This window comes from Colletotrichum fructicola (assembly GCF_000319635.2).
Source record: "Colletotrichum fructicola Nara gc5 chromosome Unknown KSG_Nara_v1_contig03, whole genome shotgun sequence".
Lineage (NCBI taxonomy): Eukaryota > Fungi > Ascomycota > Sordariomycetes > Glomerellales > Glomerellaceae > Colletotrichum > Colletotrichum fructicola.
Window position 1 is genome coordinate 6,503,078 of NW_027094053.1, and position 25,444 is coordinate 6,528,521.

Consider the following 25,444-nt stretch of genomic DNA (forward strand, 5'->3'; position numbering starts at 1 on the left):
AAGGTTTCCAATGAATGATCTCTGCAGGCAATCGCTGGGGCCCCTGAAGAAGTGTGGGGGAGTCTTTGCCTCATATGGGAGATGGCAGTCTTCCACCGTCTCATCGGGGATGATCAGCGACGCCATTCACTACAACCCCGGGCTCACAGCCATCATTCACCATTGTCGGTCGACCTTGGTTCTTGGAAAGGAGCGCTTTGGGGGGTTTTGTCCTCCGGGAATTCAGCACTCAATGCCATCTTCAGCTCGGATTTGCAGACTTTTCCCGCGCCGGTGCCATAGTCCCTGCACTTGTTGGCAATAGCTTCACCACCGGCCGGTCGGCTGGCCGCGCCCCATTGCTCGACAACCAGACCATTATTAGCCTTGTTTCCTCAACAATCACCAAGGGCATAATTGTCAGGGACCTCTGCTAGGCTTAAGCCGTTAGGGCAATGCTCCCCCGAGCGGCGAAGAATCGTCTCGCTATCCGCTTCCGTCCTGGCTCTGTCTCAGAGTTCCCCAGCGGAATAGTGACCTGTCAGCCTGTTCTGACCCTGCATCGGACGTAGTGGGCGACCTGTCTTTTGAAACGGCCTGATGCGGGACAGCCAACTTGCCAACCTCGGGTGATCCACCCTTCTTGGGAGAGACGATGCTGATGTTGAACCGAGAGAGCCTTAGCAGCCAAGGACTGGTGGCAGCACAGCGTGTTATGGTGCCTACGCAAACGCTCTGCTCAGCAGAGCCACAGGGTTGTTGGCATCGTTACGCACGAAGACCGACGACCCGCCCTGCTCATCTCTCGCCAGCTCAGCTTGTCGCTCGATGCCTTACCTGGGTATGGCTTTCCCGTCTCGCACTGCGATCCCGCCCTTTCCGAACCCAGCACCATTGCGAAAGAGACGGGGGGCAATCCACAGTAGGTGGTCACGAACGCCCCCTGAACCCAGTCGACCACCTGGGCCTTACGACTGCTCCACGTATTCTGGAATGTCTCTCTGAACGGGGGCTAGACCATTGGATCACTTACGTGCCCACCGCCCACTTGAGAAGCCACTGACTTTGTTGCTGTTGCGAAAATAGCCTGGGAGACGACGGCGTGGCTGAGATGCTTGCTCAGGACTTGGGAGTAATTACAATCGCCCACGAAACTCAACCGCGAGAAACAGCGGACTTCGCCCGTACCCACCAAAAGCAATTCTAACCGTAGCCACCATCTCAAGAGGGCTGTTTGCCAGTTTGTGCTAAGGATGATGGGGGCGGAAAAGCAAGTTCCCGATCGACCATCCATTGTGCTGGCGGCGCGCCGTTGGCGATGGAGGCAGTCCAACAGTGCAGCTCCCCATGACTCGTGGCGTATCGTCACCTTCCCTCCAAAGTGTTTTGTTTGGGGTTGAGTGGGAGGGGCAACGAAACGACAAAAGCAAACGGATTGTATTCCGTTCTTGTTCTTGGGGCTTACAATTGCTTTTGTGATGGTCGCTGACTGGCTTCGTCCAGCGTTTCCATGTGGGCGGTCCATGTCGTCGGATCTTTGCGAACAAGCCTCCTTTTTGGTCGAGAAACCGGCGGCTACATTGGGTTAAGCGCCATTATCGACAGGAGGCCATTCGTCTTTGGACGCACACGGACATCACGGCAGTGCGTCCCACGGCTCACAGACCCCTTTGGCTGCCGTCATCGCACCTTGAAGAGTCGGACGAGGTTTGTGACGATCCGTCCCATATCTGCCCTGAAGACTCCACGATCAAGATTTCGATATTGAGCTTTTCATCAATAAGGCCCCAAAGCCTGCAAATCGCATCCCAATAGTGCTGGGAAAGCGACCAGCTCAGATAGATCGCCGTCAACTGGGGCACCGCAAGGTGATGACAGCTTGGCTTCACCCACTTTGGCAAAAGCATTTGGAAGCGCAGAGTGGGATTGACCTTGTGCCGACATGGTCGTTGGCACTCGGGGGCTGCACGCAAGCGGCGAAGCCAACCTCCACCCTCCAAGATGGCCCTTCCATGCTTGATGATGTATTCGGCTGACTTGGCGTCCGTGTACACCTCCATCACGAGCTGGACACCAAGCGCAACCGAGGGCATCCCAGGTTGCCAGAGGGCCTTCAGCTTTGGAGAAACAGGGAAATGGTGTCAAACACAACGTCCCCGAGAAAACAAAATTGGACGCACAGTTCCTTCAGGAGCGTGTCATGCTTCATAGGCCACGCCAGAGCGCCTCAACCGACAAACATATTGAGACAGGGGACGTGCGACTGCACCATCAACCCTCAAGCCAATAGTTTGCAGCTGTCAAATTATGCAGCGACGGACAAAGGAACTGTGACTGAACTTGTCTGCCATCGGGGAACTGGTGGTTCAAGCGCTGGCAAACATTGCCTCTTCTTTTGTCGATATTCTCTCTTTTGGAAGACAAGATTCCAATGGTTCGACCCGGGGTCCCTGTGGAATCGATGGACCGCATTTCGCTTCCCACGATTGTCCATCAATGGTGAGATTAACGACCTGAAGGGGCCAAGGCCGTGACCGGGATACTTTGACCACATGATTAAGAATTGGCCCTGTCAATAGCAGCACCTGGTGATACCCACAAAGCCCCAGAGGATGCCGACCTGGCGACCTCCTGTCCCGTACGATGGCCGGGCTTTGGGATTTTGGACGAATTGGACAGGCGTGCTTGACGCTTACGATTCCCTCGCGAGACGTTCCGTCCGGTGGTATGGCGCAGGAGGAGGAGGGAGCTGTCAGTGACTGTGCGTCAGTGCGGCGACGCGTCAAAACGCAAATTGGAATTACCACAATCCCAACAATTGAGAGGTTCAGACGGTCATAAGACGGCCGTCAGGGGCAACATCATAACATAAAGGCATTTGTCTTTCTTTGCGCAGAGCCCCTCGGCCGAAACATGGCCAAAGAAGAAAGCGAGGCCAGACCTCCGCCGTGAGACAAGGCGCTTCATGTGCTGCAAGCATGGCAAAGACCTGGAGGCGGTACGCGACACGCTGCTGTTGGAAAGTCTAAATCAACTCGCCTCGCTCAAAGCAGGCGTCGGCAGACCAGGATTAACGTCAGGGCCAACAAGAGTTGGAGGCGAAAGTTGCAGTCGACACTCAAGCGCCCATCTCGACATGTCTGTTCGTCCGGCCGGTCGGCGGCGATCGTCGCTCCTCCGCTCAAGCTGCGGCGGACAGAGTTCGGATAACCGTCAAGCGTGCAGCCCATGGATGGTTCAGACGGCTGAAAAGTTTGACGGAGCTTTGGCCTCCTCCTCCCTCCGTCATGGCAGCACGGATGATGTCCTCTCCATATTGGATTGCAACCTCTGAGCCATCACCCTTGAACCCCGAGCGCTGCTACCACTCGAAGACAAGAATCGGTGATCCAGATCAAAGCCCCGCTAACCAAGATCTGTAGTGGGCGAGTTCGCCGTCAGCCCCATCGCGGCGGTGTTTCGTCACCCTGTTCTCGTCTTCTTTTCAATATCGATGCTACATCATCTGTTCGGATACCGCACCACGGCCGGCAGTATGCGGGCTTTTCGCGATCAGAGCTCAAAAGAGACGCTCCGGCAGGTTACGGCGGGTCTAGAGGCCGATCCTGCATCCTTGGGCTGCAGTGCATGCAGTTGGAAAAAGCTGTGCCTCTCAGGGACCAGTTTGCCAGTGCTTCTGGAATTCTTTTTTTGCTTTTTCCTTCCAGACTTTTGCGAGTGGGCAGTCATCATCTCAACGGCGACTGGCTAGCCAGATGGAGATCATACACTTTCTGCCGCAATGTTTCCATGCTATGGGCACAACAACCAACATCTTGCTGTAACATTTTCGCCCCCAATGTTGATCCTCCTAAGAGACGCATATGCATATCGTTGCAAAAGCAACGACTGCTAAGATAAACGCCCCTTGTGCCCCCGAACCTTGGCCTGGCAAGGTTGACCTTCGGAGCTCGGTTCACAGCTTGCGCCAGTCGCTTGACCGCATCTCGTCCAAATCCTTTCTCAGTTCCTTCAAACCCTTTGCTGCAGCAAAACGGGTCTCCTATGCCTGATGTAACAGAACTCGACCATGCCCTGTCAGCCCAGCCCGCTTCGCGAGTCTGTTCCCCTGGCCGGTCTCCTCTGTCGGTCGATATCCCGTCTGAGAACTCCACCCGCGAAGGTCTGAGTCCCGCGGCCCATTGCCAATCGTGTCTTTACACGTCCGTCCCCGGTTGCGGGAGCCGTCTGCTGGAGCGTTCGACATTCTGCAACGGCCTTTCGCCAAACGCAACCTGGTTACGCGAGCACAGCGTCTCATCAGTCGAGGCAAAAGGCCCGACGGATTCTCATGCGAAGCTGAGCACTTCGAAACGATAACAAAAGAGCTTCTGCTGCTGTGCCACACAAGCTCACGGCGACCGCAGACCGTGTGGCACGCGGGCGCTTGTTGGTTAGGTAGGCCGGCCGCAGGGAGAACCGCCCCCGGCGGACTGTCACTCCAAGACTGCTGCGGAAGATCTCGCCGTGTGCGATGCTGATACCACGCCGCCCGCTTTCCCGAACCCCCGGCCTCACCAACCAACCTCCAGGACGCTAGGCGAGTCGAAGCAGGACCCCGCTCGCCCGCTTGCGTGGTGCGAGATCGAAGGCGGCCCTTGGACCGCGGACGGGGGGTTGGTTGGCGGCCCATTGCTGCAAACTTTGACCGTCGGCTGCGAATGGTCCCCGCAACCAGTGTTCCAGTTGGCGGGGTAAAAGATATCGTGAGAAGAAAATGTTCGCGGGGTAAGGTAAGCGACTGTCATACGAACAAGTTTCGCCTTTCCGAAGTCGCGGCTTGCCGACGGCTGACTTGGATTTGGATGTTGTTTCTACGGCTCGAGCCTGCTGCCGGCCTGCCGGCCTGCCGGCCGGTTTCCTTGGTTCCTTTGGTTTAGGCTTGTCGGTTTCCCTTGGTTGTTGTTTCTTGGTTCCCCCTTGCTGAGTCTGAGCGTATGGCGGGTATGTCTTGCATGCAAGACAAGATGGGGGAGTCACGGTACATCAGTCATGTCCGTGAGGACGAACAAGTAAGGCTATGGTGTTCTAAGTTTGCTGTGCTGGCTGCTTGTTCCACTTTTTTCAACGACGTCTGACAGTCTCGCGGTTGTTTTTCCACGTGGATGAAAGGCATTCTGTCAGGCTTTCTCCAAGTGGATGAAGGGCCGTCTCTAAGGAGGCCATGACGAAGCATCGGACAGACCGCTTCCTGGGACTGATAACAAGATCTTACTGTCTCCCTTGGCGCCTACAGCCTGGTGGTGAACCAGCGAGTGGTGCGCCTTCAGAGTCAATTGATAGGTTGACAGTGAGGTATGGCAGTGAGTTGTTATGCAAGTGCAAGGCGCAGGTAATCACAGCCTGCTTGAGGAAGTGGAGTTGACTTCAACACGTGTCTGGATTCTTTCATCTCGCGATCTGGGCGTTGATGTTCTGTCTCTCTTCAAATCATTTGCGCAGACTGAAGCGTCGTTTTCATCAGTCCATCGTCGAAGCCGGTGTCCATGTGCGATCTCCGAATGCCTCGACGATGAATATGGCCGACACCACTGCCCCGGCATACCAGTACACTCCTCTGCAGCACCCCGAATCAATCCGGACTCTCGTTTTGCATCCAGCCGAAGATCGAAATGCGCCGATTGTCTGCAGCTTCCTAGATGAAAATCCGATTGTGCCGAAGATAGAAGAATGGGAATGCAGAGCTGCCGATCCACGAGGATGTACAGGAAACTGTTTCTATGGCCACATCGATGAAGAATCTCATCATGGTCCCGATGGGAAGTCTCCCTGCGATTCTGCAGAAGGTTCTGAAGATGAACATGCAGATGAGAGGCAAGAGCTTGCCATTGAGAACATGGATCATGCCGACGATAACCACGACGACAAGCCAGAAAACGAGGGAGATGACGGCATCTCTACTGATGACAATGACGTTAATTTCAACGAGGAGAGCAACGAAAGCAATGATGAGGTCCTCTGCTGTGAATGCGGTTACGATAAATATGAAAAAGAGCACTGGGACGAGGAGAACGACGATGATTGCCCTTGCGACTGCCACAACGACGAACCCGTCAGCGTCAATGGTGCCGAGAGCGTCGTCAATTTATTGCCAACGAGAGAATGGCATGAAAAGGTCTTTCGCCCCCCTGGCTTTCCGAAATATGAGGCTTTATCATACACATGGGGCGACGCCTCCGATTCACTTCCAGCTATGCTTGGGCCTGATGGAGCTCAGATCATGGTCACTCCGAATTGTTTTGGAGCACTTCAAGATCTTCGCCTGCAGACGTCTGATCGACTGCTCTGGATCGATGCCATCTGCATAAACCAGAAGGACGATCTGGAAAAGACAGGGCAGGTCCGCATGATGGGTCGAGTTTACGCAGCTTCATATCAAGTTGTCATCCACCTAGGGGACGAAACACCATCAAGTCGCATTCTCTTTGAGGAGCTGGCACTTGCAGCAAAAGCACCTAAGGTGTTCAAAGACTCCGGGTACGGGGGGCGGGAGGAGCTAGACCGGCCATTTCCCCGACCGGAACTCATTGAAGCCGTGGAGCAATTGCTTCAGCGGCCATGGTTCAGTAGGGTATGGGTTCTTCAAGAAGCCAATAATTCCAAGCTTGCCACTGTTTCGAACGCCGCCATCATTTGCGGTTCATTCTCGTCACAATCAGACTGGCTTCTCAATTTGATATTTGGCTACAGCCATTACCGAGTCACCCGCAATGCCATTCCATTCTGTCTGAGATGCATAACAGAGAGTTTCAAGGGCAAAAAACTCTGGTCTGTTATCATCAGCTCCTTGGGTTGTGCAGCTACCGACTCGCGCGACAGAGTCTTTGCTCTGCCGGGGCTGATGACTGGAGATAACGCTGAGTTGGACAACCTAATCAACTATACGGACGGACTTGAAGTCGCATTTTTTAAGATAGCAGAGTACTTGCTCAAGTCTGAGTCAAATCTTTCATTGCTGTCACTCGTCAGACACCCTCATCAGATGGCCATGCCTTCATGGATCCCATCCTGGACAAACATTAGCGAGAGCAGGAATGCACACCTCGAGGTTAGACCAGAACGCCCGGGACCCGAGTCCTTTGCGTCTGCAAGGGACACTACTGAAGTTCGATTCGAAACATGTTCATGTAGAAGGTGCACAGGAAAGCATGCAATCCTGCGTGTGCGAGGTTTCGAAGTCTCCGTTGTTGAGCATACAGGCACACCATTCATGGCCAGTGACCCCTTGTTACTGGAAGAACAAGCGAAATCTTTTCTGTTTCAAATTGACCACACTGATCCTTGGGGCTACAAGGCGGCTCATCAAAGTCCCAACCAAACAATTCTTCAAGGTTCGCCAGAATTGATCAGAATCATAAGCAGACTGTATTGCTGACGCTCCACTTCAAAGAACTTCGAGTTCGAGAGTATGATTCATTGAAAATGGCGCACATACTTCTTCGCGTGAGTCCTGCTTCGAGAAAAGACAATGCGAGTCTGAAGCGCAGCCGGAACCGTTTGATTTTACTCACAAAGTCTACAGGGCAGCTACGGACCTAACACGTATGAACGGTGGCTTTCCGGAAAGTGGCTTTCCGAAAAGCCAAACTCTGAAATTTCTGAACACATACCTATGGCGCTACAAGGCTACTCTCTCTATATAGACTCGACTGGCGAAGTTGGACTGGTGCCTAAAGAAGCACGGCCAGGAGACGCGATATGCTACATCAAACAAGCCTCTTTTGCAGTCCTTCGACCTCGAAATGCAGGCGGATGGGAATTGATTAGTGGATTCTGCTCTCGTGGCACAGTTGAAGTTTGGGAAACAGAAGTTGACGATATCGTCTCCGCTGGATATGAAGAAGTTGATTTTGAGATATGGTAGTAGAACAACAGGGTTCGTCGGGTCTGTAAATACACTTCAGTTACTCAAAGAGTCCACTATTTGTGTTGCACAATGACTGTTCAGCATATCAGAAACCACACCACACAGCTTGTAATGACCCTGTTGTGAGGGATGGATGAGCAGGATGTTGTACAGGCTTTCTTCCACTTGAGCTCATTGCGTTATGCGCTTCAAGAGAAATCTATGCCACTGTCAGCGAAGGATTTACATCCCCATGTCACGCAGGGGCGGCATTCCGCCTGTGCCAAGGTCGGCCGGGCGGTACGCGGCCCCGCAGCCGACGCGGGGTAGTGATACGACACTGCTATCAGGGGTTAAGGCGACACACAAATCTCACCTCATCCCTCTCGTAGAGGAACACATCGCTTCGATCGGTTGTCGCGATGAGGCCCAGAAACACCGAGGAGCTCATTCTCTTGATTCAGGGGATTGCCCTGACGGCTGGAGCCTATGCCGACGATGCTCAGAAGCCCCTAACCTCGCGGGCCTGCCTTCCGGCGCTAGAGTATGCGCCGGAAATTGGTACCCGGCGCTGTTTTGACGACACACCGAACTTGAAAGCCTTCATCAACGACGTGGCGCTCACTCGACACAACACGGTTGAGTCATGCGCCAGGCTGTGCGGCCAGGCTGGGTACTCGCTGGCTGGAATCAAATCCGACAGGTAAGGACTTCGTGATCATCGGCGCGATTGACTGATTTACTGATTGAATACAGGGGAGGTCTGTGTGTTTGCGGGAACGAGATCAATATTAAGGGATCCCAAATCAGTGACGCCCAAACCACGTGCGATGCATCTGGAACCGTTTGCACCGAGTCGCTGATACCGTGTGACGAAGAAAATATGTGAGTTTCCAAGTCTAGGAACCACCCATTAGTATCATTTCAATGCTTACAATGAAAAGGATCGAGGTTTATGAGATTATCAACCCCATTATCGATGAGAAAGCTCCAGGAAACTTTCCAGATTGCACACGAGATCCACTCTGCTCCAATGACGTCTGTGACGAATCGCTCTCGGACAAACAGAGGGCGGCGGCGTTGGTTGCCGAACTTACCATCTGGGAGAAGCTCGACAACCTGGTAAATGAAGCACCAGGTATTCCCAGGCTTCGGGTTCCGCCCTATGAATGGTGGAGTGAGGGGCTTCATGGCGTAGCAAGATCGCCAGGGACGAAGTTTACCTCCAAAGGGAACTTCAGCTACGCGACTTCCTTTCCCCAGCCTATTCTTCTCGGCTCCGCATTTGACGATGAACTAGTGCGGGCCGTGGGAGAGGTTGTGAGCAGGGAGGCCAGAGCCTTCAGCAACGCTGGCAGGTCTGGGCTTGATCTCTACGTAAGTGGCCGATGAGCACGATGCCATCAATCCCTGAGCTCACTGACGACCCTAGTCTCCCAACATCAATGCCTTCAAAGATCCCCGATGGGGTCGCGGCCAAGAGACTCCCGGCGAGGATACCTTCCACCTGCAGAAGTATGTCTCAGCCATGCTTTCAGGCCTGGAAGGGGATGATCCCGATAAGAAACTCATCGCAACCTGCAAGCATTACGCAGCTAATGATTTCGAGAACTACAAAGGTGTAGACCGTTCTGGTTTCAACGCCGTTATCAGCACCCAAGATTTGTCCGAATACTACCTTCCACCATTCAAGACATGTGCCGTCGAGAAGAACGTCGGATCCTTCATGTGCAGCTATAACGGCATCAACGGCACGCCTCTTTGTGCGAACAGCTACCTTATCGAGGACATTTTACGGAAGCACTGGGGATGGAACGGGGACGGGCAGTATGTCTCCACAGACTGTGACTGCGTCGCGCTGATGGTCTCGTACCATCATTATGCTCCCGACCTTGGACACGCCGCAGCATGGTCCATGCAAGCGGGAACGGATCTTGAATGCAACGCTTTTCCCGGATCAGAGGCTCTTCAGTCTGCTTGGAACCAGTCGCTGATCTCCGAGAAAGACGTGGATAAGGCACTGACGCGGATGTATACATCTCTCGTCTCGGTCGGCCTGTTCGACTTGGACAGGAAAGACCCGTTGCGCTCTCTAGGCTGGGACGAGGTCAACACCAAAGAGGCGCAAGATCTTGCGTATCGGGCAGCCGTCGAAGGCGCTGTTCTTATGAAGAATGATGGCATTTTGCCTCTGTCTCCTGATTCCTCGAAGAAGTACGCCCTCATCGGGCCATGGGTTAGCGCGACAACGCAAATGCAAGGAAACTACTTCGGTCCTGCTCCATACCTCATCTCTCCACGAAAGGCCGCGAAGGACCTTGGCCTGGATTTCACTTACTTCCTTGGATCGAGAACGAACAAGTCCGACTCATCGTTCGCACAAGCTATCAAGGCAGCTCAAGCCGCGGATGTCGTCATTTTCATGGGCGGCGTAGACAACACCCTGGAGCAAGAGACTCTCGACCGCAATACTCTGGCGTGGCCTGAGCCTCAACTGCAGCTCCTTCGTGCTCTCTCGGAAGTGGGAAAGCCGCTAGTTGTTCTTCAATTCGGAGGCGGGCAGGTTGACGACACAGAACTTCTTGCGAACGACTCCGTGAACGCGATTCTCTGGGGTGGGTACCCTGGCCAATCAGGCGGAAAGGCGATTCTGGATATCGTCTTCGGTCGCGCGGCGCCTGCCGGTCGTCTCTCCGTTACGCAGTACCCGGCATCATACAATGATGCTGTTCCAGCCACCGATATGAATCTCAGACCTGGACCTGGCAACTCTGGTCTCGGGCGCACCTACAGGTGGTACACTGGAGAAACGCCGGTCCCTTACGGGTTTGGTTTGCACTACACAAAGTTTAGTGTGGATATGAAGCCAGCGTCGAACGTCCATAATATTGATATTGCTCAAATGGCCGCAGAAGCAAACGATGATGCCGCTTCTGAAATTCCCTCCTGGCAGCGTGGCCTGGAAAGGCGTATGGTCACCGTGACCGTCTCCGCCAAGAACGAGGGAAATGTGATTTCCGACTACGTCGCGCTCGTATTCCTACGGTCGGAGGCCGGTCCGAAGCCATGGCCTCAGAAGACTCTGGTCGGATACACGCGTCTTCGCAATATCAAGCCTGGCGAGGAGAGGAAGGAGGAAATTATCATCAAGATGGAGCAGCTCGTCCGAGTCGATGAAGTGGGAAACCGGGTGTTATATGAAGGCCTCTATTCTCTGTTTCTAGATGTCGACGACAAGGCACAGAACGTAATCACGATCTTTGGGGATCCATGGGTCATTGAAGAGTTTCCTCAGCCGAAGGAAGATACGAAAGTGGGAGATGAACCTGTGAACCTGGAACTTTGAAGGAGATGACGGTACATAGGAACACATAGGATGTCAAAATAGGAACATTGACGCGATACGCTAAGAGTTGGACATCTCCTTGGAACGAGCCGCCGCTGCCATGATGGCGCTTGTATATGCTGACCTGACTCCCAACCTTTCCAGCTCCAATAGTGCCCGGATCGAACAACCCCCGGGCGATGCGATCTTCTCCCGCAATACGCTCGGATGGTTTCCAGCAGGCACCAACTTCATCATACCAATTGCGCTGGTAAAGGCCATATCCTGCGCCTCCGGCCGCTTCACTCCTTCAGCGACAGCTGCATCTAGGAGGCCATCGACAGCCAAGAGCAGAAGCGACCCGGCACATCCTACAAGAACCGCAGAGATATCAAAAGAGCTTTCTGGTATGAAGCGGCTTTGGCCGACTTGATTGAAGATCCATGTTGCGATCTCCTTGTTGCCGTCCGTAAGCGTATCGAAGTCTGTCGTACACAGGCTCAAGGCCTCACGAATCTTGGCGGCCATGTTGGGCATTACCCGGACAGCCTGAAAGGGTGTCTGGTCATCAGATGATTCCCCATTTCCGACAGCGAGACGGGCGAGCTCTTTGGTGGTGATTCCAGCCATGATGCTGATGACTAGTTTGCCTCGAAGGGCCTCCTTGACTCCCTGAGCTGCGAAGACCTCACTTCTCTTGACGGGCTTTGTAGCTATAATAACCACATCTGCGTCTCGTATAGCAGCTTCATTGTCCTTTTGCAGAAGTACCTTCAGTCGCGCTGAGGAATCAGACAACTCCTCCTCGACGCGACGTTTAGAGGCCTCGGTGCCGACTGTGGCAATAACCCGGTCTATGGTGATGCTCTGCTTGTCCAAGGGATCGAGTATGCCTTTTGAAATTGCGGTACCAAGAGTGCCTGTAGGTATGCGTGTTAGAAACTGGTGTCGAGTTGTGCAACGGGGTATGGGAAAACTGACCGCAGCCGATGACGGCAATTGTGAGTGGAGAGTTGCTTGCCATGATGCCTGTTTCTGAGGTATATGTCACGTTTGCATCCGGTGAAGGCGCTTCAAGGAGGAAATTAAAGAATTGTATCCTCTCGGAAGACGTAGAATCAGCTCTGAAGCTACTTTCATTGTTACTTTTGATACAATCAGGTTACCGGCCCGAGTATTTGGCTGTGGGTTATCTCGGCCCGGAGGAGACCACCCCCACGGTCATCTCCCCACATCATGGATCATGAATCTCTCTCGGCCCTAGATGAGAGCTGTTAACTGTAAATTCATTACAATTAGATAATTTGAAAGCTCCAAGGCCTTTTCAGAAGCAGAGCAGGCGAGCAAAAACCCCACGGGGAAAGCGATGGTGCCTGTTTCTTCCCCGGACCTCGTCCCCACTATCCCCGGAATCAGTAATGTAAATCATCTAAATTTTGTTTCTGTTAGGTAAAGTATTCAAATGCAAAAGAGCTTGAGAGCGTGAGGCCATCTTATCTGAGAAGTCATAAGCTCCAGGGCCCAAAGGGGACGCCCATTGTTACAGCTGGAAAAATAAGCCGACGTCTCTTATTAGCATATGGTACCGTTCAAAACCCAAGTGATTTCTTTCTTATCTGTCCTCTTGCTAGTTTGATCCGCCTTGTTATCTTCTAAGTTGCTGGTCCGGGAACAGGGGCTGTCGGTCCGAGTTTTGTGGCATCATGGTACTATTCAGACAAGTTTCTCAAATATACAAAAGGATGCTGATGGTAAGACTTAATAATTCATGCTTCAACATACCAGCAGTGCTTATCGAAGCATTCGTCAAGTAACATCAACATGAAAGCTCTTGACGTTAACGGAAACACCACGAAAGAGGGCCATGACCTAAGCACTGTCGAATCGCAAGCAAACGGGCAACTCTTCGAGGACGTCTTTAGCAACGAAAATGGTGAGGTCAACTTTCGAGGCGTATCTTGGCAGGCTGCGGCTGTCCTTGTCGCAAAATTCCAGATCGGCCTCGGGGCTCTCAGCCTCCCACGAACCTTTCATGTCCTCGGGTTCTTTCCCGGCATTCTCTGTTTTCTGGTCTTAGCCATGATATCAACCATCGCCGGCTACCTGTGCGGCAACGCAAGACAATATTACCCACACATGCACAGCATAGCAGATGCCAGCGAGCTCCTCTTCGGAAAAGGGGCTAGAGAAGTAGTGGGGTTCATCTACTACCTCTACCTGGCCATGACGGCTGGAGCAGGTTTGCTCACTACCTCGGTTGCATTCAACGCCCTATCCGACCATGAAGCTTGTACCACTGTCTTCGTTGGCGTTACCTCCGTCGCCGCATTTCTGATCGGCACTGGCTTTCGAGGTCTTCAGAAGGTTGCCTGGATCAGTTGGGTGGGAGTCGCGGTCATCTTCATCGCCATATGGACAACAGCTATAGCCTGCCTCACCCAAAGTCGTCCAGCCGCCGGTCCAGCAAGCGGGCCCATCGAACTCGATGTCCGCGCGTTTCCGAAGACGACCTTTCCCGAGGCGACGACGGCGATCTCCAATCAGCTGTTTGCAGTGGGCGCCTCGGCAACTTTCTTCTCCATTTCGGCAGAAATGAAACATCCAGAAAAGTTTACGCGGGCACTCATCTGCGGTCAGGCTTTCATCGTGGCGACATGTGTTGTAATTGCAACTATTGTCTATGCGAAGGTTGGGCAGTATCTCGCAAGCCCGGCGCTGGGATCAGCTGGGCCCCTGATCAAAAAGGTGTCCTATGGCATCGCGCTGCCGGGGCTGCTGGTGACTGCAGTATTGTACAGCCATATTGCGGCCAAGTATTGCTTTGTGAGGTTCTTGCGGGGCACCAGACACCTACAGGCAAACACTGTCAAGCACTGGGCTGTATGGGTAGGATCGATGTTGGTGACCGTGGTATTCGGGTTCGTTATCGTTGGCGTGGTGCCTTTCTTCAGCGATTTCTTGAGTTTGGTAGGAGCGCTGGTCAACCCTATCTTTACGAATGTTGTTCCTGGGTTTATGCTGTTATTCTATGTCGCGCGGAAGCCGGTAAAGGTCACAGACACAGCAGCCAGATTGAGACGCGAGCAGAGCGCCGCGCCTCAGGAGCAGCACTGGCTTGTGGATGCCATGGCTGCATGTAAGAAAGGGGAATGGAAAGATGCCGCGATGGTAGCTGTGGGGGCTTTTATGATTCTGTCTGGAGCCTTCATCATTGTTGGAGGTACTTACTCGACAATCCTTAGCATCAAGAAGTCATACGACGACGGTCTCATCGGAGGTGTCTTCTCCTGTGGGGACAACTCCATTTGAAATTCGCCATCTCAAGTAATGTCACAATCCTACGATGATCTTCGAAAATTTGCTATTAAGTAGATGTTGTCGCTTTAGTCATAGTTTCTCTCCGCTGTCATGGGAGGGGCATCCCAAAAGAAACTCGTGTCCATCAAGTTGGCGAAGCTTTGCATGTGCAACACTTGCTCCGGCTCGCTAGTAAACCCTAGCAAAGCGTTGTTGATGTCCGCGCTGTGATTGAACGCATCCATTCCTCCAGCTAACACTTGAGCTGCCTGAAGTTCCGTTTCCTCAAGTAGCATTTGATCTCCATCTAGACCCAAATGCTGAACTTCCGATCCCATATGGCCTTGTAGAGTTGGTGAGCGCTGCGGGGTCACTGGCTGCAACAAATTTGCTAGTGACTCCAAGTACGCCGCGTGCAGGTTCACCATATCCTGCGGCGATCGTACCATGTCCTTAACATGCCGATTCACATCTCTTATGAGACCAACGGCGGTTCTTTGGAATGATGGACCAAGGATACCGTCGCATGGCAGGCACAACAGCAGACATAAGAAGAGTGCTGCATTCGGTGCAAGAAGAGTTAGAGCATCTGGTGCCCGACGAAGGTCGTCTGTTGGAAACTTCAGAAGTTGACGCAGTGTTCCCAAGGCGCCATGAACACTGTTTGCCAGACCAGGCGTGTCTGTTGAAAGCCCCTCTCCCATGGCAGGGAAGCCAAGACTTGAAGCTGGTGCTGAAGGCAGCTCAGAGGACCGAGAGTCTTTGGTTACTGAAGTCATGAGGGCCTGTCTCAGGATGGACGACGAAATGTTGAGCCTGACACTCTGTTCCCAAACCCCGACAAGGGCCGAAAGATGGTCCTGACCAGAGTAAAGCAGTCTCTGATCGAGCGATAGATCATCGTTCTGATGCAGCCTGCCTTTTCCATCAAAATGAGGTTGCCAAGTCAGTTTCCATCTGTTTAGTTCAGAGTCCAAGAGGTCAGAGAGACAAGGAAGCATGGTTGAGGATGCCTTTGGAATCATGGTGCGTATCTTGGATTGGATACGCCGCAGGTCAGCGCTACAACAAGCAACAAAATCAAGCGGCAGAGAATGGTTCATCTTCAGCCAGGTCTGCAGATCGAGAAGACGAGGGGAATCTTCCTCATCTCCGAGATTCAGCGAGGCTCGCCTCATGAAAAACATGCTTTGCTGTTTGTCCTGTCTAAATAGGGCAAGCCAAGCCCGTCTGCGCCTCGCGGTCTGCTGGGCATTTCCATTGCTCTGCTCCAAATCCAGGTCGTGGAGTATTTGGAATGCGTAGCCGCTGTGGAGATATGAGATATCGTCATCCTCGTCTTTCCAACAGACGAGTAGGTAGAATGCTTGCATGGTCTCGACGGACCTGTCTCCCTCAGCAAACGTGCGGACGGCCAGGTTGCGAGCCAGGCTGCACAGTCGGGTTTGAAGAAAAGGATCCGTCTTGAGAGACAGCTGCCCATCTTGGTAGTTTGCAAACTTGGAGGAGCAGAACAGAACAGTGGCAAACAATAGATGGCTTCTTCGCCTAACATCGTTGTGCGTATCGAAGTGGGGGTCCAAGACGTATTCCCATTTCGCATTCATCTCGATCATGAAATGTTCAAACAATGCTATTGATGCCGCCTCACTTAGGATGCCATTTTCGATTGGATCCGTGATAGTGTGTCCGAGACTCATGGATACCGAGTAGGTGGGCATCTTCACCGGAGGACCAGCCTGAGCGATAGTTGCCTGCCCAGGCCCACTCACTTTTAGCGGAGTGAGAAGCCATGAAAGCTTCAACGACGGCTGAGATGGCTGGATGGCTTGTCCTTGGAAATTCCGCCTGCCAGATTCTCCAGGATCATTACTTGCACCGAAAGGTGGTCTGTCGCCCGATGTGATGAAGCTGAAAGGTGCCCCTCTCTTGCCCTTGAGAGTCGCCAGCGTCGCAATGATTTTCGCACGTATCTCCGCCGTGATGGGAGGTTGAGGCCCGACATCAAGATGAGGGGCATCATGGCTTACCGGCGTCGGAGGACCGGGTGACGCATGCGACGACGGCGTGGGCTGGATGACATCCTCTCGGGTCTCATCCTGCTCAGATACGAATACGCGTGGTTGTGGAGAAGACTCGCGCTGTCGGGGCTGGGGATATGGCCGGGCTCTGATTCTGGCTCTTTTCGGCTGGGTGAAGACACAGTCGCTACTGTTGGATATGCAGCGATCGCATCGGTCCGGCCGTCGGGATATTAAACATCGGACCTTGGCTGCGCGGCACTTGAGACATGCGCTGAGATTGTGTTAGCTCGCTGGTCCGAGCCGGATGATGGCGGCACTTACACGGGGGCACGGTGTAAATCAGACGGAGTCGTGGTTGATGGGGCCATTCTGTTTTGCTGGTGAGATGGGGAGGTTGCTGTGCGAGGAGTGCGGTGTTGTGTGACAGCGCCGGCCCGGCCGACGGGGGGACTGAGGGGTAGTAGTCATACGAACAATCGGCGGTCGAACCCGACCCCGGGATCGCAACCCCGATAGCACCCCGCCCCCGCATGGAGCTCGGGCCGGGGGTTGACCGTAATTCAAGAAGACTATCTAAAACCACCCAAACGACGACTGCGTCTCAACAATGGCGATAACTTGGAAAATTAATATTCGACTGAATCCCTTTACAGTACACTGAACCTAATTCGAACTTTCAAAATGACCGGTCGTTTGGCAGGAAAGATTGCTCTGGTCTCCGGCTCTACCCAGGGCTTTGGGAGAGGGATCCTTGAGACTTTCGTCAAGGAGGGGGCGCTGGTTCTGGGACTGGACTTGCAGGCCACTGACGGTCCAGTTGATGGATACTCAGAGAGCCAAGCTTATCAGATTAAGGCCAACGTAGCCGAAGAAGCAAGCTGGAAAAAGGCAGTAAGTGGACTTCTCTAATCACGGCTAACTTCGATCGATGTTGATTCAGTTTGTTCCAGCTTGAGACGTCAGTTCAACGCTTCGGCAAAGCGCCCTCTATCGTCGTCCACAACGCTGGCTGGTCCTACCCCAACAAGTCGAGCATCGACGTCACCCTCGAAGAGTTCAACCGTGCCTTCGAGGTAAACGTCAAGAGCATCTTCCTCGCCTCCAAGATCCTCATCCCCAAGATGAAAAAGAACGGCCCCGGCTCGACCATCGTCATCTCCAGCGAAAACGCGATCCGGCCCGGCGCCCTGCAGACGTGGTACAACGCCACCAAGGCCGGCGTGTCTTCGGCGACCAAGTCCATGGCGCTGGAGTTTGCCCGGGACCAGCTCCGGTTCAACACGATCTGCCCGACCTCGGGCAACACGCCTCTCCTCAACAAGTTTGCGGGCATCGCGGACGGGCCTGTGCCGGCGGAGATTATCAAGGCCAAGTGTGAGGCGATCCCGATTGGGCGCCTCGTGGAGCCCTCTGATGTGGCTAATGTAGCTCTTTTCCTTGCTGAGCCGGCTAGCTCGATTATCAGTGGTGTCGAGATTCTCGTTGATGGAGCGCGGTGCGTGTAAACGGTGTGATTTGCGAGTATTTCTACGAACTTGTCATACGGGAGGATAGGACATCGCATCGATTAGCACATAGTTTAATCAAAATGTCATTATGCCCAGATCTCAAGCGTTGCCTCCATCTTCTCCATGAACAAATTGGCGCCAGGATGCCAAAAGGTCCCAAGATTTTCGACTTTTCCATATTTCGAACATGTCGCATAATTTGATGCCCGCTTGATCGTGCTCTGGAACATAGTGCGGTAGTCTTGCAACCCAGTAGGCCGAGGTAATCGGGTTTCCTGTCGAGACCACTCTCCAGTGACACTCTCGGGCCGCAACGCTTTGGGAATAAAGACAGACCAGATGTCGTCTCGTCCACATTCAGCTCATTTCCAATGGACTCAGTGACAGAGCCGGCCGGCTGCTACACCGTCGGTCCTGCCTCTCCGATACTGAGGGGTGCCGATCTACCCCGCTGATTCGCCCACCCTGCGGCCGGCCCGAGCATGGGTTCGCAAGCTAACGATATGAAGGCTTGTTGCATTGCAGGCTTGATGAACTGTCATCGTAGACTTTCCAGACTGTTTGAAGCCTTCCTATCGTTTCATTCTGCTGATTCACAATGCCACTTTCACGGTATCCAGAGCCGGCTAACGCCGACGGGGTGAGTTTCGACCCATCGTATCAGCACATCTACACCACTGACAACTGGAGCAAAAGTTCTCCTACGCCCCCGGTTCAGAGGAGCGCAAGCTTCTCAAAGCTGCCCTGGCTGAGGCCGGAAAAACAACCTTCGAAATCCCCAGCATCATAAACGGCGAACGCCTTTACACCGGCCGGAAGAGTGTGCAGAAGAACCCATGGAACCACCATGGCGCCCCGCTAGCGGAGTATCACGAAGTCGACCGAGAGACCGTCACGAAGCGAGCCATCCCGGGTGCCCTGGACGCGCGCCGCAAATGGGCCAATATGCCCTTCAGCGAACGCGCCGCCATCTACAAGCGCGCCGCGAGGCTTGTCGAGACCAAGTACAGGTGGAAGCTCATGGCGGCCACGATGCTCGGCCAAGGCAAGACGTGCGGGCAGGCAGAAGGCGACTGCATCACCGAAGTCATTGACACCCTCAACTTCCACGTCTACTACTGCCACCAGCTCTACCAACAGCAGCCGCTCAAGCAGTCCGACTCCGCGTACAACAGCCTCGATTACCGGCCGCTGGAGGGGTTCGTGCTCGCGGTTTCGCCGTTCAACTTCACCGCGCTGGGGGCGCACATCGCGTTCACTCCGGCAATTCTCGGGAACGTCGTGCTCTGGAAACCGTCGCCCATGGCTGTTCTGTCCAACTATATCCTGTACCAGATCATGGAGGAAGCCGGGCTGCCCAAGGGGGTGGTCCAGTTCCTTCCCACGGCAGATCCCACAGTTCTGGTCGAGCCCGCGCTGGCGAGCCCGCATTTCTCTGGCCTTCATTACACGGGATCCTCGGCGGTTCTGAAGAGCTTGTTCGCGCAGATTGGGACCAATGCACAGCTCTACAAGACCTTTCCGCGGATCGTGGGCGAGAGCGGCGGCAAGAACTTCCACCTGGTCCACAACTCGTGTCGCGAAGACGTTGACTGGGTTGCTTCCGCTGCAGTCTGCTCAGCCTTTGAATTCCAAGGACAAAAGTGTAGCGCGCTGTCGCGTCTGTATGTCCCCAAGTCGATGTGGGAGCAGGGCGATCTCAAGGCGGCGTTGCTCAGGGAGGCGGCCAAAATGACGCACGGCGACGACGTAAAGCAGCTTCACCATCCACTTGGGCCGATAGTTTCCGAGGCAGCTTTCGAACGATTCGGCGAGTTCTTGGAGAGCGCCCAGAAGGATGGCCACCGGCTTCTCTTTGGAGGCAAGCGGGACGGTAGCAAAGGCCTATTCATTCAACCGGCTATCCTGGAGGCCAAACGGGACGACAAGACCGCCACGTCTCACCTGCTTACGCGGGAGCTCTTCGGACCGTTGTTTGCGGTGCTGACTTACGACGATACCCTGCCGAACAACCTCGAGGACGTGTGCGACGTCATTGACTCCACGAGTGAGTACGGCTTGGCGGGGTCTTTCTTCTCGCGCGACAGAGAAGCCATCAAGATTGCGAATGAGAGGTTGAGAGACTCGGTGGGAATGTTCTGCATCAATGACAAGTGCACTGGGGCAGTCATCGGGGCGCATCCGTTTGGAGGCGCAAGATCCAGCGGGACGAACGACAAGGCGAACTCGGTCAATGTTCTTCTTCGGTTCTCAAGCATCCGGACTGTTAAAGACTCTTTCGAGAGTTCTAGTAGCACCCTTGGCGCTTGCCATATCGCGGAGTGAGTTGCCGAGGTTGATTTAGAAGTAGACTTGTCTTGTAGGATTCAATGCCTTTCTGGAAATCTGCCTTGTATGGAACAACGTGTCAGACGTGCTGCTTGCCTGCATCTCTTCCTTCCGCGCATTAGTCATCCGCGTCGTGAAGAAGCAAGACGGCGTGTTCATTGGTCAATTGGTGCAGGCACCACCAGGCAGCAGCTGCCCCGGCGCCAGAAATGGCAATGGTGACTAATCGTACTGAGGTAAGCAAGTCCGAGGATCGTGGTCTGAGCTTCCTTCCATATCGCCTGCGGCAGCCATACAAATTGGCACAGTGCTCAGCGTTCGTCAAGAGAAGACATGACATACAAGTTTGTTAAATTCTTTCGTCGCTAGTATTCTTTCCAAAAGTTCAGGGAAGAAAAGAAAAACAGAATGGAGACTTCTTTGCCGTCTCGCACCAAGGTAAGTGCCGCCTGACACTCCTTCCATGCCTTTGCGGTATCGATGCCGACTTACACCGATAGGCCCAAACGGCAAGCACCAAACGGGACCAACACCCAACGAAACCCAAACAGCCGAGCCCCAGACCATCGTCGACATCGAGACCTACGACGAAACTCGACGTCTTCGTCATCGGAAGCGGCGAAAACTCCGAGCTAGGTCTTGGACCCCGGCATACACAAGCGCCCCGCCCACGCCTCAACCGCCTCCTCGATGCCGACTCTGTGGGGGTTGTACAAGTTGCCGTTGGCGGTATGCACTGTGTTGCTCTTACCCACGACGGCAAGGTGCTGACCTGGGGCGTCAACGATGACGGTGCCCTAGGACGCGTGAAGTCTACCTCCAAGTCCGAAGCAGAAGCCGAAGAGGACGAGGAGGATATCCTGAACCCATTCGAGAGTACTCCCGAAGCCGTCAACTTTGAAGAGGAGATTGATGTTGTGCAAGTTGCAGCGACGAACAGCGCAGGGTTTGCGTTGACGGCTGCAGGAAAAGTGTACGGATGGGGAAGCTTTGCCGTAAGTTCGTCACCTGTTTTTGAGTACTCCATGCTAACCACGCGCAGGGCGGAGACGGCAACTTTGGCTTCCTCCGTGAGAAGCCACCCAAGACGACGGAGCGGTTGCCGGTGTTGATCCCAGGACTCACGGACATCAAAGAACTCGCGGGCGGATCAGACCATATCCTCGCCCTCACCAATGACGGAAACGTCTTCGCATGGGGATCTGGGGAGCAGAACGAGCTGGGACGACGTATCCTGGCACGCCGACGCTTCGAGACCCTCGTTCCCCAGCGCGTCGGTCTTCCCAAGAACAAGACGGCCAAGATCTTTGCCGGGTCACATCATAGCTTCGCCATCGACACGACGGGCAAAGTTTGGGCTTTCGGATTGAACAACTTTGGCCAGTGTGGAATCTCGACGCGGGAGGACACCGGGTTCACGACTGTGATCTCGCCGACAGTCATCAAGAGCCTCGAGGGATACAAGGTCCGCCACATCGGATGTGGACTGCACCACACCGTTGCGTGCACCGAGGAAGGCGAAGTGCTGGTTTGGGGCCGAGCCGACGACGGCCAGATGGGAATGCCGCTCGAGACGCTGCCTGAAGACCACATCATATTTGATTCGAGGGACCGCCCTCGGGTGCTGAATGTCCCAGCTGTCGTTCCCGGTAAGTATTCCCTATCCAGCGACAGTACTGACAAGACTAACCTCGGCTGGACAGACCTCAAAGCCGTGTTCGTTGCAGCAGGCATCGACAACTGCTACACCATTTCAAAAGAGGGTGAAATGCATGCTTGGGGATTCTCGGCGAGCTACAACACGGGTCTTGCCACGACGGACACCGTGAAGACGCCAACGCTGGTCCGTAGTAAGCAGCTAGGAGAGAAGAAGCTCAATTTCATTGATGCCGGCGGCCAATTTGCCGTCGCAACAAGCCCCCGGCTTTAATGCGCTCTGCTCTGCCCTGTTCACACGATGAGGAAGTTGAGGTCAGAGGACTTGAGTTTCTGCACCCAGCTCCTTTCTGTCTGCGTGCTGGGGTCGAGGGACTCTTCCAAACTCCAGATGGTCTGCAAGGTGTCCATGGCAGTCGTGATGAAACCCCACGGCGTCGCAATCATGAGCCTCTTGAGCCGATAGAGGGCCCATGCCCGTCTGTCGGGATTGGATGCACCGGCGCCGGCAATAAATGTCGGCCAACAAGTCGCCTTGAAGTTGGGATCTTCGTCGGATATGGAGGAAAGATGGTAGTAGAGCTCCGAATCCAGCTCATCGCGGCTGACTGACACGAGCTTTGATATGGCCGGAACACTGTGCAAGATGTACAGGCTGGCGGCAATGCGATGGGCGGAGCCGGCGTGTATCCGGCTTTCGACTGGGATCTGCTGGAAGTAGGAAATGTTTCGCTGCTCGTATGCCCAGTTCTCAATGTCAAAGGCCAAAGCTTTCTCCAGCAGCTGCGCGCCAGCCTGCGCAGTAGAGTCAAGGTCATCTGCCTCTGTTGTCGATAGCTGTGAGGCGTCGAGGAGAATCTGCAAAATATCAGGTGGACAACATAGATAGCTATTGGCGGCGGCCCTTCCTAGGATAGAAGACGCCTGCACAGACTGGTAGTAGGATTTGGCAGCGGTAGGCGGAGACGTATTGAAAGCCGAAGCCAAGATGTAATATCTTTGGTTGAAAAAAGATTAGCTTAGATAATTCATTACCAAATATCGGACATATCACATAGCATCACACGACATCAATGACATGAGAAACTCACATGAAGCAATCAGACATGACATAGTCCCTCAAGGCCTCATCGGCAGACCCCACCGGCGGCAGGAAGGCCATGATGCGGCCGGCGCCCTCCAGATGGGGCTTCCAGCCGGACTGCCCGCTCTCGATCAACTCGACGTTGACGAAGAAGAGCACGGCCGCGAGCACGACGTCGCCGCCGACGCCGCCGCTGCTGCCGATGCTCTGGATGGCAGACGACAGCAGACGGAGGGCCTTGTGCTTGGCGATGAGGGCGTCGTTCAGGGCCTGGCGGGCGTTGAGGTCGGCCACCGGGTCCGAGGAGACGGCGCGGGAGAGGTTGGACATGTGGGCGGCCGACGCGGCGACGATGATGTGCTGCAGCAGGGGGTGCGCTCTCGTCAGCGGGACGAGGGAGCGGAAGGGGTTACGGTCTGGGACGTCCCAGGAGACGAGATCCCTGCAGACGCGGGTGGTGACTAGGCCGAGATGGTTAGCTTGCCTACTCTATTCGGACGCGTCCTACCGAGAGGTTGGTTCCGCGGTGGGAGGAAGGGTGTGAGATGTACAATATGAGAGGTAGTGGCGGTAGTGATGCTCCACATCCTGGAAGAGAGGGTCGACGAGGGTCCATGGGGCCGACTGGGTCCCGGGGCGGACGGCGGCGGCGGAGACGACGAGGGCGCTGCTGGGCTCTGGTTCGGCGGACGACGAGGATGCCGCGGGCGGGAGGTCTGGGTGCTGGGTCCCGGAGGAGGAGGCTGCCGGATCGGCGAGTTGGAGGGATGACGAGTGAGACTCGGGCTCCGGGGCGGAGGAGAAGGTGATTGTGGCCTTGCCGGCGAGCTTCCCGCGGCTCGCTACGCCCTCTGTCCAGCGGAAGAGCTTGCCGTAGCCCAGACACTCCTGGCCGGCCGCGGTGCACTTGTGGCAGTGGGGGTAGGAGCGGTCACAGCGGAGACGGCGGCGGCGGCAGTTGTGACATGGTTTTGTCGGGGCATTCAGCATGTCGATGCGGGCCATTGCAGCTAGCAAGCCAGACAGACGTGCGGGCTATCAAGGTGCGCGTTTGTCCTTTGTGTGTGTGTCTTGTCTGGGTCTGGGCGCGCGCGCTTGCGTGCGGGCGTCCCAAGCTGCAGGTTCCTCCTGGGCCTGCAACAGCCTATGAGAGAGATATCAAGATGTGAGTAGATTGGTACTGTGGTGGTAATGATAACGTAACAAGGGCGGCAGGGCCAGTGACGAGGACGTCGTGAGGCAGTGTGAAGCAACGAGATGGGAAGGAAGCTATGGGCAGACGTTGGGATGACCGGGTTGTGGTTGGGTTGGCGCAGATACTGCCTCGATTGAGAAAAGAATCATCAAGACATGCATGACAGATTTGAGGCGAAATCCAAGATTGGTAATCCGGGGGGCCCAGACTGGCACAGTAGGGGTAGCCAAGGTGTGGGAATATGGATTCCGGAGCGAGTGAGTGGCTGCCCGTATGTCAGAAGATATGAGACGACTGATCTGATTAGATTGGGCAGAACCTAAGGGCTTCGCGTCACTCGCAGGGCGTAAGGTGCTGTGCGGAATGTGGAATCGTTGGAAAACGGGATGAAGGTGCGGTGCGGTGCAGTTGGATGGCGGAGCGATAGAGTGACGGCGGGCAGACGCTTGGTTCGGCGGCCGATGACACCGCATCGGCGGAAAAGAGCGCGGGGCACGTCCTGCTGGCCCCGGCCGAGTGGCAGTTGCGCTAGTCCCAGAATGGAAGTCCAGCAGCACAGCGTGCATATAAGACCCACTCTTTCTTCTCGAAGGTTGAGCAAGATGACGCACGGTCCAAGTCTTGGGTTCCAATGATTCGTTGCAGTCACGTTTTTCTTTCCGCTTGACATTGTGTCTCTGGCGAATCAGACGCCAGGAAAAGAGGAGCTAGGCCCAGTTCGGCATTCGAGCAGCCCCACCAGTCCAGCCAACAGCCAAACAAAGAGGCGCATTCTCCATTGTCTGCCACCACCTCTGAAGTTTCCGCGTTTCCATGATTCCATCGGATGTTTCCAAAGCGAACGCTCTCGAACGTCCATGAGGGCCAGAAAAAAAAACAGACCATGGCGTCACAGCCCGCCAGGCGCCAGATTGCCCCGGATCTCGCTAGTTGTGTCATCGAGGCTGTAATATCCAGCAACATGACGCCCAAAGGAGGCAAAATATGCGATAAACTGGCTCTCATCGCGTAAGCATATCCGTGTGTCCTCGATTACCACTCCATCGTCACAGATTCCACACAACACTGGGCTATCCCGTCTGCCCGTGTTTCCAAGCAAACATGTCTGAACTCTCTTACACGTGCCGCCTCCAACACCACCTCCAGGTTGACAGATGACGCCC

The 25,444-nt window shown here is 54.5% G+C and overlaps 8 protein-coding genes across 8 annotated transcripts; 6 read left to right on the forward strand and 2 right to left on the reverse strand.

The window, feature by feature from the left end:
• Positions 1–5,530: 5,530 nt before the first annotated feature.
• Positions 5,531–7,692, forward strand: CGGC5_v006675 (Heterokaryon incompatibility protein 6, OR allele; the record flags this gene model as incomplete). The annotated part of the gene is made up of 4 exons (XM_032031452.2): positions 5,531–7,349; positions 7,409–7,461; positions 7,541–7,560; positions 7,662–7,692. The coding sequence occupies 4 exons, from the start codon at positions 5,531–5,533 to the stop codon at positions 7,690–7,692; spliced, it is 1,923 nt and encodes a 640-aa protein (XP_031889487.2).
• A 594-nt stretch (positions 7,693–8,286) lies between these two features.
• bxlB (putative exo-1,4-beta-xylosidase bxlB) lies at positions 8,287–11,210 on the forward strand (the record flags this gene model as incomplete). Its single annotated transcript, XM_032031453.1, has 4 exons — positions 8,287–8,567; positions 8,621–8,749; positions 8,809–9,241; positions 9,297–11,210. The coding sequence occupies 4 exons, from the start codon at positions 8,287–8,289 to the stop codon at positions 11,208–11,210; spliced, it is 2,757 nt and encodes a 918-aa protein (XP_031889127.1).
• Positions 11,211–11,270: 60 nt separating this feature from the next.
• Positions 11,271–12,213, reverse strand: P5CR-1 (Pyrroline-5-carboxylate reductase; the record flags this gene model as incomplete). Its single annotated transcript, XM_032031454.1, has 2 exons — positions 11,271–12,109; positions 12,171–12,213. 2 exons carry the CDS (start codon positions 12,211–12,213, stop codon positions 11,271–11,273), a joined length of 882 nt encoding a protein of 293 aa, XP_031889128.1.
• Positions 12,214–13,010: 797 nt separating this feature from the next.
• Positions 13,011–14,498, forward strand: mtr-11 (N amino acid transport system protein; the record flags this gene model as incomplete). The annotated part of the gene is made up of 1 exon (XM_032031456.1): positions 13,011–14,498. One exon carries the CDS (start codon positions 13,011–13,013, stop codon positions 14,496–14,498), a length of 1,488 nt encoding a protein of 495 aa, XP_031889131.1.
• A 2,693-nt stretch (positions 14,499–17,191) lies between these two features.
• Positions 17,192–18,015, forward strand: CGGC5_v006679 (4-formylbenzenesulfonate dehydrogenase TsaC1/TsaC2; the record flags this gene model as incomplete). Its single annotated transcript, XM_032031459.1, has 2 exons — positions 17,192–17,401; positions 17,461–18,015. 2 exons carry the CDS (start codon positions 17,192–17,194, stop codon positions 18,013–18,015), a joined length of 765 nt encoding a protein of 254 aa, XP_031889306.1.
• Positions 18,016–18,616: 601 nt separating this feature from the next.
• Positions 18,617–20,343, forward strand: pruA (Delta-1-pyrroline-5-carboxylate dehydrogenase; the record flags this gene model as incomplete). Its single annotated transcript, XM_032031460.1, has 2 exons — positions 18,617–18,658; positions 18,715–20,343. The coding sequence occupies 2 exons, from the start codon at positions 18,617–18,619 to the stop codon at positions 20,341–20,343; spliced, it is 1,671 nt and encodes a 556-aa protein (XP_031889332.1).
• A 411-nt stretch (positions 20,344–20,754) lies between these two features.
• pim1-2 (Protein pim1) lies at positions 20,755–22,276 on the forward strand (the record flags this gene model as incomplete). Its single annotated transcript, XM_032031461.1, has 4 exons — positions 20,755–20,784; positions 20,847–21,341; positions 21,389–21,995; positions 22,050–22,276. 4 exons carry the CDS (start codon positions 20,755–20,757, stop codon positions 22,274–22,276), a joined length of 1,359 nt encoding a protein of 452 aa, XP_031889301.1.
• Positions 22,277–22,296: 20 nt separating this feature from the next.
• Positions 22,297–24,091, reverse strand: acr-2-3 (Acriflavine sensitivity control protein acr-2; the record flags this gene model as incomplete). The annotated part of the gene is made up of 3 exons (XM_032031462.1): positions 22,297–22,999; positions 23,094–23,547; positions 23,638–24,091. 3 exons carry the CDS (start codon positions 24,089–24,091, stop codon positions 22,297–22,299), a joined length of 1,611 nt encoding a protein of 536 aa, XP_031889331.1.
• Between the last annotated feature and the right edge of the window lie 1,353 nt (positions 24,092–25,444).